The 15,563-nt window shown below is 39.4% G+C and overlaps 1 protein-coding gene across 1 annotated transcript in view; it reads right to left on the bottom strand.

Moving 5' to 3' along the window:
- DMGDH (dimethylglycine dehydrogenase) overlaps positions 1–15,563 on the bottom strand; it is a 52,851-nt gene that overhangs the window by 29,766 nt on the left and 7,522 nt on the right. The window contains exons 3-7 of the mRNA XM_063295561.1: positions 11,930–12,028; positions 10,463–10,627; positions 9,291–9,495; positions 955–1,203; positions 464–662 (exon numbers count right to left, since the gene is read on the bottom strand). Coding sequence (XP_063151631.1) covers positions 464–662; positions 955–1,203; positions 9,291–9,495; positions 10,463–10,627; positions 11,930–12,028 — 917 coding nt within the window. The remainder of the gene's footprint in view (positions 1–463; positions 663–954; positions 1,204–9,290; positions 9,496–10,462; positions 10,628–11,929; positions 12,029–15,563) is intronic.

Consider the following 15,563-nt stretch of genomic DNA (forward strand, 5'->3'; position numbering starts at 1 on the left):
AAAATATTAGCACCATAAAAATGCTAGCCATAATTCCAAAAGATGACTTGGTGCCACATAGGAAAGCCCCTGAAATAGCATAAAATTATTTCACCAAAAGTAAAATTAAGGCACCTAGCTTCTTGTTTTCTAGAACTTTTTAAAATGAAGTTTTAAGTCCTCTGATATTAGAGACAAACTGCATATTTTTCTTAACAAATAAGAAATGTCACACCAGAGTTCTTCAAGAACTCTCAGTGGATACTATCTCTACTTGGTGGTTTTTAATTTTTAGTAAGTCCCAGCCACAATCTCTTATCACTACCTGTAGCAAATCTTCAGACTCCTTTTCTGAAAAATGAAAATCAGGCAGTTATTTGTGATTTTTATTTTTATTTTATTTTTGCAGTAAAGATTAAAGTAATTTAACAAACTTTTTCAGTAATGACTAATACCCAAAACATTAAAGGATCAATTTACTTACCCAAAACCAATGGCCACCCAGTAATTATGAACGCTCTGATGTGGTCCCACCATTGGCAAAATATCTGGAGAATATGTTATAGGGCCTGCAACTGTATTGATAATATCTGCTTCTCTCAGGACAGGGATCATTTCCATAGCAGCCTCAATGTGGTCAATTATTCGATCCAAATCAGATTCAAAAAGCTCCTTTCCAAAACCTTAAAAAAAGGTTTGATATGTTATGTATGTGTTGTCGTCCCACTTTAAAATATTTTCTATTTTATCCATAGCAAACAAAGTGCTCCTTTTCTCAGTAGGACTCAAATATTTTAATATTGGATGTACAAGCAAAAGATACTAACTTGGTGTCTGAAGAAAAGCAATGACTAACATACATTCAGAAGCAAGATTGCCAAAAAGTCTTTTTGTCTTCATGGATATATATGTATAACTAACAAGTCTAAGCACCAGCATGTACAACTAAAGTCTTTTTTTTCCAAACAAAATTACCTGGTGGGACTCCATGTTCCACCCAAGATTTCTGTAGTTTCATTTTTTCTTGACTTTCATATGGGCCTAATAAAAGCCCATCTCTTTCCTGTCTTAAATAATATGAACCTTCTAAATCACGAAGAACAGCCAATTCCTTTTTTAGGACTTTCACTTCAGGGATAGTTCCAGTAACAATATATTGGTGATGAACTGGTATGAGTGGATGATGCAAGCCAATCATTCTACCTATTTCACGAGCCCAGAAACCTAAAAACATAATGTCCATAAATACAAATATTAGAATGACAAGATCCTGACCAACAAATAGCACAATCTTTTTTTAAAAGTATTTTAAAAGTATACTTCAATGTTTTTAAATAGGGCAGAGGCTCTGAGAGTGATTCAAGGAAACCACAACCAATATCCTTATGCCTGGGCTGTGGCTATCTATTGCAATGTATCTGGCTAATACCAATAAAAGTCTACAGGAAGGAAAGCCCAAAGATGAACAGGAAAACTTCAGGTTCATAAACTGTGTTAGGCACTCAGTAGAGACGATCATTAGCAGAGATTTATTTATAAAATGCGTTGCTTGCTTTTTATTATTAAAAAATAATGAAAGTAGGGCAAACACGTGAATATCCTCAAGAAATACCAAACTGGAATACCAAAATTTTAAAATAAAAAGCTTATTCTTGCAGATAGATAGATACTGTAGATAGACAAATAGACAGAGACAGACAATCCAGTATATGCATCCCAACCTAGCTCTGTCAGATGAGCTGACAGGGCCCCAAACAATGGTTTTTCATTGCAGACCCTGTATTCTGGAATAGCTTCCCTCCTGAGGCCAGGTTAGCACCCCTGGCCTTTTAAATGCTGGTAAAAAAAGCAGAATTGTTCTGGAGCACATTTTGGGGACTAAGGAGAAGCTACCATCTGTATTTTTATTTTCTGGTTGTTATTTTTGTTTCTTTTGTAGGTTTGTACTGTATTTGGTTGGCATTAATGTGTTTTATATGTTTACACTGAATGGGTGTAATCTGTTGTAACCCAGTTTACAGTATACAGTGTATACAGTATACTGTATAAATACAATAAACAAAATAAACAAACAAAAATATTTTATTTATCTAATTTGTCACCGCCCATCTCCTCCCACCAGAGGGATTCAAATAATGCCCCCACTCCAGCTTTCCTGATGTTCCCTTGCTATCTATTGTTGCATATGCAACATACAAAATTTAGCTGGATGATCTGGAAATTCTTCCAAGAAGGGCAGAGTAAACTTTCTAAGAAGATATCTGTAAAACTCACAGTAAAGCAAGACATACCCAACTGTTTTGACTGCTCCTGAGCAACATGAGTGGGTTTCCTAGTAAGGAATCCTAGCAGTAGAGCAGATGGAAAGATGTTGAAGTGATTCTGGGATAGGTTTCTACAATGGTTGGGCAGTTCTAAGATATTTAGCCAGCTGCAGACTCAAATTCAGGCTCTAAGATCTAATGTGGTTAGAGACTAGATTCAACTCATTTTGTAGTTCAAAGTCCAGGGCTTGCTATTTTAAAAGTACCCTTCTTTTTTAATTGTATGGCATAGCAGTTCAGTGTTCATGCTGCTTTTTCTTGCTGGGAAATCCTTGTGAGGTCCAGCAGCCAGACAGCATAAATCTTGAGGAAAGGTTGCAGGATGGCAGTTTATCCAATAAGGTCATATTCCAGGCTGAAAGAAATTTATCATGAATTTGTTGTTTGTTGTTGTTTATTCATTTAGTCGCTTCCGACTCTTTGTGACTTCATGGACCAGCCCACACCAGAGCTTCCTGTCGGTCGTCAACACCCCCAGCTCCCCCAGGGACGAGTCCGTCACCTCTAGAATATCATCCATCCATCTTGCCCTTGGTCGGCCCCTCTTCCTTTTGCCCTCCACTCTCCCTAGAATCAGCATCTTCTCCAGGGTGTCCTGTCTTCTCATTATGTGGCCAAAGTATTTCAGTTTTGCCTTTAATATCATTCCCTCAAGTGATCAGTCTGGCTTTATTTCCTGGAGGATGGACTGGTTTGATCTTCTTGCAGTCCAAGGCATTCTCAGAATATTCCTCCAACACCACAGTTCAAAAGCATCGATCTTCCTTCTCTCAGCCTTCCTTATGGTCCAGCTCTCGCAGTCATATGTTACTACGGGGATCACCATTGCTTTAACTATGCGGGCCTTTGTTGTCAGTGTGAGGTCTCTGCTCTTAACTATTTTATCGAGATTGGTCATTGCTCTTCTCCCAAGGATTAAGCGTCTTCTGATTTCCTGACTGCAGTCAGCAACTGCAGTAATCTTCGCACCTAGAAATGCAAAGTCTTTCACTGCTTCTACATTTTCTCCCTCTATTTGCCAGTTATCAATCAAGCTGGTTGCCATCATCTTGGTTTTTTTGAGGTTTAGCTGCAAGCCAGCTTTTGCGCTTTCTTCTTTCACCTTCATCATAAGGCTCCTCAGTTCCTCTTCGCTTTCAGCCATCAAAGTGGTATCATCTGCATATCTGTGATTGTTAATGTTTCTTCCAGCAATTTTAACTCCAGCCTTGGATTCCTCAAGCCCAGCATGTCGCATGATGTGTTCTGCATACAAGTTGAATAGGTAGGGTGAGAGTATACAGCCCTGCTGTACTCCTTTCCCAATCTTAAACCAGTCCGTTGTTCCGTGGTCTGTTCTTACTGTTGCTACTTGGTCGTTATACAGATTCTTCAGGAGGCAGACAAGATGACTTGGTATCCCCATACCACTAAGAACTTGCCACAATTTGTTATGGTCCACACAGTCAAAGGCTTTAGAATAGTCAATAAAACAGAAATAGATGTTTTTCTGAAACTCCCTGGCTTTTTCCATTATCCAGCGGATATTGGCAATTTAGTCCCTAGTTCCTCTGCCTTTTCTAAACCCAGCTTGTAATCTGGCAATTCTCGCTCCATGAATTGCTGAAGTCTACCTTGCAGGATCTTGAGCGTTACCTTACTGGCATGTGAAATGAGTGCCACTGTTCGATAGTTTGAACATTCTTTAGTGTTTCCCTTTTTTGGTATGGGGATATAAGTTGATTTTTTCCAATCTGATGGCCATTCCTGTGTTTTCCAAATTTGCTGGCATATAGCATGCATTACCATCATCTTGCAAGATTTTGAACAGTTCAGCTGGGATGCCATCATCTCCTGCTGCCTTGTTATTAGCAATGCTTCTTAAGGCCCATTCAACCTCACTCTTCAGGATGTCTGGCTCTAGCTCACTGACCACACCGTCAAAGCTATCCCCGATATTGTTATCCTTCCTATACAGGTCTTCCGTATATTCTTGCCACCTTTTCTTGATCTCTTCTTCTTCTGTTAGGTCCTTGCCATCTTTGTTTTTGATCATACCCATTTTGGCCTGGAATTTACCTCCAATGTTTCTAATTTTCTGGAAGAGGTCTCTTGTCCTTCCTATTCTATTGTCTTCTTCCACTTCCACGCATTGCTTGTTTAAAAATAATTCCTTATCTCTTCTGGCTAACCTCTGGAATTTTGCATTTAATTGGGCATATCTCCCCCTATCGTTGTTGCCTTTTGCTTTCCTTCTTTCTTGGGCTACTTCTAGTGTCTCAGCAGACAGCCATTTTGCCTTCTTGGTTTTCTCTTTCTTTGGGATGTATTTTGTTGCCGCCTCTTGAACAATGTTGCGGACTTCTGTCCATAGTTCTTCCGAGACCCTATCTACTAAGTCCAGTCCCTTCAATCTATTCTTCACCTCCACTGCATATTCCTTAGGAATATTAGTGAGCTCATATCTAGCTGATCTGTGGGTCTTCCCTAATCTCTTTAGTCTGATCCTAAATTGTGCAAGAAGAAGTTCGTGATCTGAACTACAGTCAGCTCCAGGTCTTGTTTTTACCGACTGTATAGATGTTCGCCACCTTTGGCTGCAAAGGATGTAGTCAGTCTGGTTTCAGTGTTGTCCATCTGGTGAAGTCCATGTATAAAGCCGTCTCTTAGGTTGCTGGAAGAGAGTGTTTGTTATGCACATTGAGTTGTCTTGGCAAAATTCTATCAGCCTATGTCCTGCTTCGTTTTGTTCACCCAGGCCATGCTTACCTGTAATTCCAGGTGTCATTTGACTGCCCACCTTAGCATTCCAGTCTCCCGTGATGAAAATAACATCTCTTTTAGGCGTGTTGTCCAGTAGGTGCTGCAGATCCTCATAGAACTGCTCTACTTCAGCTTCTTCAGCATCTGTGGTTGGGGCGTATATTTGGATCACTGTGATGTTAGATGGCTTGCCCTGAATTCGAATTGAGATCATTCTGTCGTTTTTTGAATTGTATCCAAGCACTGCTTTAGCCACTTTACTATTAATTATGAAGGCTACTCCATTTCTTCTGTGGTCCTCTTGTCCACAGTAGTAGATCTGGTGGTCATTTGATGTGAAGTGGCCCATTCCAGTCCATTTCAGTTCACTGACGCCCAGAATGTCTATCTTTAATCTTGACATCTCACCAATAACCACATCCAATTTGCCCTGGCTCATAGATCTTACATTCCAGGTTCCAATGGTGTGTTGATCCTTAGAACATCGGATTCGCCGTTCACCACCAGCACCGTCGGCCGCTAGCCGTCCTTTCGGCTTTGAGCTAGCTGCGTCATCACGTCTGGGGCTAGTTGAACTCATCCTCTGTTCCTCCCCAGTAGCATTTTGACCATCTTCCGACCTGGGGGTCTCATCTTCCGATGGTATACCGACATATCTCTGGTTGTACTGATCCATTTAGTTTTCACGGCAAGAATACTGGGGTGGGTTGCCATTACCTTCCCCAGGGATCGCATTTAGTCTGACCTCTCTGTCATGACCTTCCCGTCTTGGGTGGCCCTTCACGGTTTAGCTCATGGCATCATTGAGGTGCTCAAGCTCCAGCACCACGACAAGGTAACGATCCTTTGCTGAAGATCATGAATTACAAGAACCAAATTGACTGGACAAAAGTTAAACTTTAGTCAGAGATTAAAGATCTCCAGCCAAGCACAAGTTTCAACTCAGGCAGACGACCTTCTAGCCATGAAGCAGCCTTAGGAATCTGAAACACTGCCCTATCGAACTTAGACTGCACTACTTTTAGGGAGAGTAATTGGGGTATAGTCCTAACTGAATTCTGTATAGAAGTTGAGCCAATAACTTAGGTTCAAATAGTTTAATAGAGCAGGCACAAAATTATCTCCTTTTAAAAATATAATAATTGGAAAACTGCAGCTCATCTCTGTACTACCCATGCTGCATTTTCAGCTGGGACCCCTTCCTATTTAAACCCTTCCTACCTAAACACTAATACAACACCCAGATACTTAAATCCATCAAACCTCTTGGATTAATCTTGGAACTTTTTGCATATTTGTACTTAAACAGAAATAAAATTGTTTTAACACATGTGGTTTTAATTTGGATGCTGCTTTCTATGAAGACCAAGTCATGTTATGGAGACTGGAAACAAAGCAAAGGTTAACCTTCTCTTTCCTTCCAATACCTTCCTTATGTGTAAATGAGCCTCTCTACTTGCCATTTTACTACCAAGAGTTTGCCACTATCTTCAAATTAAAGAGTTGTTGTCTGCAAACAACAAAAACCACATCTTTGCAAACAGTCTGAACGTTAACACAGCACATAATTTTTCTCTGTTAAATACTGCAAGGTGGAAGAGAGAAAATATTTGTGAGAATGTATTTACTGTATGTATGTATTTAAATTTTTGTTTGTCAAATTTAAAAGGCCACCCGACCTCATAAAGATTTTGGCAGCAGCAGAAGCAATGATGTAACTGTGAAAAAGCAGGCAAGCAAACTGCTGAATATTCTGAACTACGCTTTGGAAATTGAGTAACATATTCTCTGAAATTGAGCAATGGATGAGAAGTAAAGGCAAGGTGTTCTCTATGAAATCCACTCTGAACTTAGCACACTGAGCCTAGCATGAACATGCAGAGCAAATTATTTGTTTTGAAAAGGAGGATATGGAACAAAGAAAGAAGATTGGCTCCAACAGTTTTAGGAAAATACATTCATCATAGTTTTGTTTATCTACAGCATCCCATGTCGGTAATCAGTATTAACTCCAAATGGTCCTTCGGCTAAACATTGAATCCAGGCCTACTTCAGTTTAATAACTTAATGAGAGAATGAAAAAAACCTGTGTAGACTGGTCTACCAGTGTCTGCCTTTTCCTTTTAAGGGATGTTTTCTTCTTCCTAGTCCCCACACCTTACCTTTGCTTTCCCAGATATTCCCTGTCAGCCCGCAGAGGTAAGTCAGATCAAGAAACAGAGAATGCAGGGATTCCACAAAAGCTACGTTATTGTTGTATGGCAGTGTTTCTCAACCTCAGCAACTGAGCATGCTGGCTGGGGAATTCTGGAAGTTGAAGCCCACACTTCTTAAAGTTGCTGAAGTTGAGAAACACTGTTGTAGGAATAGTAAAAGAATCTTGAAAGCCTGTCAGAGTTCTCTCTGCCCTATCTTATACTAAACAAACTCAAGGCAGGTTGTTTTAAGCCTTTTTTCCAGTTTCCTCTTTCTCAGGACTGAGTAATATTTTCTGAAAGTAGTTCCTTAATGGTTTGCTCATTTGTTCCCTACCTTCAAGGCCAAGTCTACATTCCTTCATGCTGGGATACCCTTTCCTTTGAAGTCCACATGGCTGTGAGCCTGCTGCCCTTCAGGAAGGTCATCAAGACCTGACTCTTCCAGCAAGCCCTGGGCCAGGGGGATATGGGAACTCACTGATACAATACAAGTTTTATTTTGGGGGGTATCCTATGAGATGCTGTTTGTTATTTCTGTTCTTTTATGTGCTTTTAACTTTTCGGTACACTGCTTCAAGTTACATGAAAATTAGGTGGCGAAAATCTCATAAGTAAGGCAGCTTCCCATGTTAGGCAACCCCATGGATTTATTTTAACACCATGGCTATTGTTAAGTTTTAACAATAATATACTAAAGATGAGGGGCTGTATTTGGTGGTAAGGAGCTTTACCATGCACAGGGGCAGCTGAAGAGATGCTTTCACCCAACCTCTTTTACCGCCATGGGAAAGAAAGTTATAAAGGATACATGGAAACTGAGGGTTTGGTGTCAGTTCTGATTTCATGGACTGATCCATGGGATGAGAACTGGCAACAAGCCCGTCCTCAGCTGCCTCTTTTCTTTGCCACAGGTGGCAGAAGCAGAGAAGGAGATATGCCAGGGGAATGGCTATTTTGATGCCAGTTCACTCTACAATGTAGGGCGCGTGTGGAAGTAGCTTTAGATGCTGCAGCCAGAGTTGGCAATCTGCTCAGCTCTGGTTGGTCTGGCAGGTTTGCTATGGACTTGCCAAAAAGCACCATGAAACCCAAAGCACTCAAAAGACATTTCACTCCTGCTCTTGAGCACCAGTTCTATTCATGTCATGCCGTGGAGCAAGTGGTCCCGAGGGCCTTCTGAGAGTGGAGAGTGGACAAGGGGACTTTTTCTAATGTTATTATTGCTCTGGCTATGCGGGAGTCTGGGAGACGATAACCCTGGCTTCTGCAGTTGCTTTATTGGCTGTTTTTTGATGGATAAGCTGACATTTCAACCTACACATATGTAACAAAACCATTTCTCAAACACTAGCTCTTCAACAACACTTATCCATTGGCTGCATCTCATTTGTATGGTTCCAGCTCACCGCTGGATGGCATCCAAGAGATATAAAAATTCTAACTCTTTGCTGCCAGCTAATGGTCGTTAGGTCAACTAGTTGATAACCATTTTGATAACATTTTGTGGATGTACCCTAGAGCACTCCACAGCTTAACACACCTCTTACACACCCCAAAACCCCAAGAACTTGCAGTTGCATGTTCTTAGCAATACCTACTGAGCAATCATGAGACTCAACTCTTTCCTGTCATCAAGTTCCTCCTGGCTGATAAGAAAGCATAGCCAAAACGACCATGGGGATGAGCCTTTAGTTCTATCTATACCTCAGAAATCTGGCATTGTATCTTGATCCTATATATTTGTGTGAAAATTAGATCCACTGATTTATGTAAGGTAGCTGAGGATAAATTAACTTGGTTTCTTTATTATTGTATAATTTAACCTTGAAAGGTGAATAAGGAAACATTTCTGTCCTATAAACTACAAAACCAAATATTCCATGAGATCATCTAATATGGAGTGAAAAGCAAATACTACTTTCTTTTGTAAGGTATTTCCTAAATCATCAATGCTTTGATATGTGAGTTACCTCTTCCTCCCCAGATGGGAAGTTTTTATAGTTGTTGTTAAACTTATAAAGGCAGGAAAATATAATTCATCACTTACCAGCTGTATTCACAATTCTGTTTGTTTTAATTATTCCATGTGGAGTTTCAACTTCCCATGTTCCATCTAGTCTAGATTTTAAATTAGTTACTTGAACTGGATAATTTAACTGTGCTCCATATTTCCTGGCTCCTGCAGCCAAGGCCATAGTAAGAGAATAAGGATCTATATGACCATCTCCAGGATTGTACAGACCAGCTAAAACCTGTACAGTATCAAACAGAATTAATTTATATTACTTACATTAGTTTTACTTTTTCTACCTGCTTCCACAATCAGTAGAAAGGAGGAAAGATTTGGATACAAAACTTGGCAGCAGTATATAGCTTCTAGAAATTCAGAATCTAACCATGTGGAATAACAAAATAAGCAAATACTTCATGTTAATTCAATTTGTTCTAGTGTTAATCAGGAGTTACAATCAGGTTATTCACATTTATCTGTCTTATTCTACTATTCACAGCCTGCTTTGTTTCACTTATCAGGTATCAATATGTATGTCATAATAGATTGCAAACAAAAATTGACCTTTACAGTATTTCCAGGTTCTTTTATAAATATTAGTATTGAAGACTTCTTTCTGCTTCTGCACCCAGCACAGCCTACAGAATAAAGTAATAAATTTGTATATGTAGCTTATAGATGACATGATCTCCTTTCCCCACTCCAGACTGAACCTCAATTGTTTAAATCAGTCTGATCCAAGGGATGCATTGTAAACAACAGACAGAAAGTTTAGGATAAAATTAAATTAAATTTTACTTGCGTTTAAATGTAAATAAAATTGACTATAGTTAGTACAAATATTCTCCGGTCGTGTGTCTAATAATTTTCCCTTTCTCTCACTCAAACAAACACCACTTGCTAACAAGTGTTAGAGATGTCTCACGGCTACATCCATGTGCAGACACAGTGATTTTGGAAGCAGAAAAAGGATGTCTCCTTTAAAACTGGTTTCTTGAAAAAATAGCTTCAAATTGCTTTATTGAGATTGACTCTAATCTTGCATGTTTCATTGTTGTTCATTATTCTGCATTCTCTTCATTGCTGGCAAAACTTCCAGTGAAAACACTGCTGATTAAGATATTTAAAAAATGATTTTGCATTTTAGACATGTTCCTTTGCATTTGTTAAATATTTTACAGGTTTTGTAAATAAGTAAGTTGGTATACCTTCTCCATGTTTAATAAAGGAAATAATTCTTGCACTTTTTCTGGATCAATAAGATATTGCTCTGTGGAGTGCCAGCCTGCTCGAGTCATTTGGTATTTAAATTCATCCACTCTTGTTGGAGTTGATGCAATTCTAACACTTCCTGGGCAATGAAACCCCACAGCCTGAGAGAAACAGAACAAAACAATAACAACCCATCATCTTCCAAGATAGAACATTTATGAGCACTTATGCATAATCCAATGAAGTTCAAAATAATCATCATAAAATCTATCTTGATCTAGGTTCCTTTTTAAGAAATTGAATAAAATAGTTGCCAATATTAGAAAACTTAGCTCACAAATGTTTCAATGTGTACTTTATACTTTAATATGTCTTCCATCTGAGCAGTGTTTTTCTCTTATTATGAACTGTGGGATTGTATTTTTCCATTTGTTTTAAAAAACTCTTGTTCCCACTGGATTTTGATCTCTTGCTCAAAGTGTTTGTGAAAGAGGCTTCAGGTTTTTTTAAATCATATTTTAATATTCAGGGTGCTTTAGAATTTATTTGGATACTATTTTTGAATTTATTTTATGACTGCCAGGTGGCAGATGATGCAGTGTTGTCAGTTTTTTTTTTAATTAGGCATTCCTCCAACATTCCACAATCGTCTGGCTCCTCTAAGTAATGAATCTGAAAAAGCCCCATGGAAGATGCTCCTTCATAATATATTCAGTGGGGTTTAACTGGAGTGTGGGAAGCCAGAAACTGCAGATCACTAGAGAGATGATTATGTTGAAATAAGTAAGTGGCATCCCATTCAGGAGAATTTCACCAAAACTTTCCATCCTTTGGGGGAAAAACTGAAAGCTAGCGAGAGAGAGAGATAGAGAGATAGAGATAGATAGATAAGATATAATTCCTGACTTTCACAAGGGATACAACATAGTGACATTAGCAGAATTTCCATCATGATGCCAAAGATCATTTGGTTTTTCATTTTGCTTCACTGATGTGGTAATTACATCAGTGAACTTTGCCATTAAGCTTTTTATTGTATTTATCTGTTCTCCCTTAAAGATGTGAACAATTTAATATGCACCACTTTCAAAATTTAAAAATTAATTATTAATCAATGTGTGCCACAGATAAATGGATTCAAAATGAATTCACATGTAATATAATTTCCAGAGACTTTGTAAATAAACAAGGATGCCTGAATGTAAGAAAATGCTTATCATCTACAGATAACTTTGGGACATTAAAACATATTATATACAAACATAATAATCATATACAGACTATACATGAATAATCTTTCTGCTTAATATTTGTTTCATTAATTAAAAAATGCTATTCTCATATAGCTTGTAAACAGAAACATGCTAAAGCTGCTAAACAGCTCCAGCCAATTAAATCATTCTAAAATTGTATATTTTACATAATTAATATTCTTTGTATTCAATATATTTAAAGTTTCTTACCTGCCCAGTCTCCTCCTCTAATTTTTCATAAAGCTTGATGCTGTAATGATGGATTTTCTTCAGATTTATTCCAGGATGAAAATACGTTGTCAAACCTGCCTTTAAAAAGGACCAACATAAAGTTAATATAAAGACAATGATTTGTTCCCAGATTAAGATAGTGTGAAAATTTAGCCATTATTAACAAGTTCTTGATTTTAAAAGTATTTAACTATGAATAATTTGTTTTGGATCCAGTCCTAACTCTTTTGATCACAATTACATCAAAGACCTTTCTAGTCATGCTTAACACTAACCCTCCTGCCCTTTTTGCATACAATCTTACTAGCTGTCCCTTCGTACAAGAGAACAATAACAGCATTCTTCCAATTGCTAGGCATAAATACTGCTTTCATATACATGTTAAATAAGTTGCACAGCCTCTCCATAAGCAAACCATATCCACATTTTAGCATTTCCCCAGGTTCATGTCTGCACTTACAGTCCTATCATTTTTTAACATTCTTAACGGCAGTTATCATTTCCTTTTCATCAACTTTTTCTTGGACACTAACGTTTAAAGCATTTGCTTCAGTTTCTCTCTTCAACATATCACTATCATTTCCATTAAAATCTCTAATATATTCTTTCCGACATTCCCTCACTTCTGTTTTATCTCAAATGAATTCCTAACTTTTATTTTTAATTTCATTTACTCTGCTGCAAGTTCTTCAGTTAACCCTCTTCACCCACTTCCAAAACTATTTTTAATTTCCATCAAATTTGCTCTCAAGTCTTTATTTGAGTAAACACTTTGCAATTATTTTTTTTCCTCTATACACACGATACAAAAATGAGGATTAGAGAAAGAAACTGTAACAACCATTCTCTTACATGTATTGTTTCTTGTCCACCGCCTCCTTCACTTCACTCACCAAGCAATTTTTTTCTTAATTCTTATTACCACACCTTCACATACTATAATGCATCCAATATATTTCTGTTCAAAATTAAGTTTGACTTCAGACTTCCGGGTGAGAAATGGCAAACTAGCATGTCTCCAAATGAAGAGAGATGACGTCATGGCCATGACTGAAGGACCACCGAGTAGACTGATTCCTTGGAACCTCTCTGGATAAGGAGAGGATGGGAGATTGCCCACTTGTATTCATGAGGAGACCACAGGACAGCGGTTTCCAGCAGGTTTGAGTGCCAGGAGACGAAGGGAAGCCAACATGCTCTCAACCGAGGTGGAGCCTTTTTAAGGATATTGGGTCCGCTAACCACACTTTCAATCACTTTTGGAAATTACCTATTTAACTATCTCTAACCACTACATCTCAATGACTCCCAGTAGTGTACAAAGCATCAATTTTATAAAATCCACAAAAGTACTAACAATAGCCTAATAATAAGTAAAGGTAAAGGTTTCCCTTGACATAAAGTCCAGTCGAATCCGACTCTAGGGGGCGGTGCTCATCTCCGTTTCTAAGCCTTGGAGCCGGCGTTGTCATAGACACTTCCGGGTCATGTGGCCAGCATGACGACTCGGAACGCCGTTACCTTCCCGCCAAAGCGGTACCTATTGATCTACTCACATTTGCATGTTTTCGAACTGCTAGGTGAGCAGGAGCTGGGACGAGCAACGGGAGCTCACCCCGCCGCGCGGTTTCGAACCGCCGACCTTCTGATCAGCAGCTCAGCAGTTTAACCCGCAGCGCCACCGCGTCCCTCTAATAATAATAAAAATAATAGAAAATAATAAAATAATTCATTCTTCCAAAGCCCTCCAGAAGATCTTCATCTTAACTAGCTACAGGTAGCCAATCTCACTATTAGGGGGAGGCTGTTCTAAAGCACTGGGACTATCACTTAAAATGCTTTCTGGCCTCATCTCCCCAAAAAGAAATTACTAGAATAATGAATGCTTATCCAGAATTCAGGATCATGTGGGGAAAGGAAATCCAAATGCTATTATAGGTCTAAAGATATTTTTGCAAAATAATCTTTCAAACACAGTTAAATATGAAGGGTCTAGAAGAGAGACAACAGAAAGAAGACCCTGATGAATTTGTATATAAGGTAAAGGTAAAGGTTTCCCTTGACGTAAAGTCCAGTCGTGTCCGACTCTAGGGGGCGGTGCTCATCTCCGTTTCAAAGCCTTGGAGCCGGCGTTGTCCATAGGACACTTCCGGGTCATGTGGCCAGCATGACTCACGGAACGCCGTTACCTTCCCGCCGAAGCGGTACCAATTAATCTACTCACATTTGCATGTTTTCGAACTGCTTGGTGTGCAGGAGCTGGGACGAGCAATGGGAGCTCACCCCGCCGCGCGGTTTCGAACCGCCGACCTTCCGATCGACAGCTCAGCGGTTTAACCCACAGCGCCAATAATTTCCCTTATTCCAACTGATGTGTAGAATAGAGCCATATCTTGATGCAAGAGACCTGGAACTCTTATCTGCTGTAATACATCCTTGGACCACAGATTGGCTTAAAGGAGTGTTAGGACGATCAGAAAGACCAGTAACAGGTTGGTTAGGGAAGATACCTAATAACTATCCAAGAACTTTGGATGTTCTTACTGAGGATTTACAGAATGCCAAACAGTACCGGGGGGGATTGAGCGAATGGTACTGAGAAAGAGAAGATGAGAAAGGATGTGGGAGAGGTGAGAACAAATATTAAAGGAAAGTAAGTTAGGTAAAAGGATGACACCTTGGTCAAACAGGGACCAGCTCTCCTCCAGTAATATAACTGAAAAGAAATTGTTGTGGAAACAACTGAAAAATGCAGAAGAGGACATGACCAAATGGGACAAGAAATCCAATCATCATAATCATCTAATTTATATTCTGCCTCCATTCTGTGCAACTCAAAGTGGCCTACACCGTGCTCCCACCTCCTATTTTCCCCACATCAGCCACAATGACATAGGTTGGGCTGAGAAGGACTGGCCCAAAATCACCCAGCTGGCTTTCATGGTTTAAGGCAAGGGATTGCATGGGGAAGAAGATTAAGGCAAGGGATTGCATGGGGAAGAAAGTTAGTTAAAGATGACTGGACAGGGGACCCAAGGACAAGAGAGAGCTCAGGACTTCTGGTGAGGAGTTATGGCAAACTAGACATCCCTGAAGGAGTGGGGACAGCATTGTGGCGGAGATCGGCAGCCAGATGGTGAATTCTAGTTGGCGAAGTCTCTCCGGAAAAAGGAGAGATCGTGAGATCACCTGCTTGTACTCCAGACAGCCGCTCCTTGTGAGTAGACTGCAGGAATTGAGATTTTTGTGGTCGTCTTGTGAGTTGAGCAGCTGGGAATTGAGGGATTTCAACCAAGTTCACAGCTGTAATGCAGCCTATATGGATGTAAGGTTCGCCAAGCCTCATTTCTTAATCACTTTCAGAAATTGCTTCTTAACTGCTTTTCAGCTATTAGGAACGTTTGCATTGACAAGTTTTTAATAGTACCAGGTGAGTTTCCTTCAATCCTTAGCAAAAGAAGTTTTAATTTCATGTCTTGGCTTTCTTAGCACCCCTTCAGGAGCTAAATAAGAGTTCATAGGCACACGCAGTGTTAAGGGGGAGACTTGTTTATGCAAGTTCCAGCAGCAAGGCAGCAGAAAGTAGCAGAGCAAAAGGAAAAAAGCAGGAAAG

This window comes from Candoia aspera, chromosome 2 (genome assembly GCF_035149785.1).
Source record: "Candoia aspera isolate rCanAsp1 chromosome 2, rCanAsp1.hap2, whole genome shotgun sequence".
Taxonomy (NCBI): Eukaryota; Metazoa; Chordata; class Lepidosauria; order Squamata; family Boidae; genus Candoia; species Candoia aspera.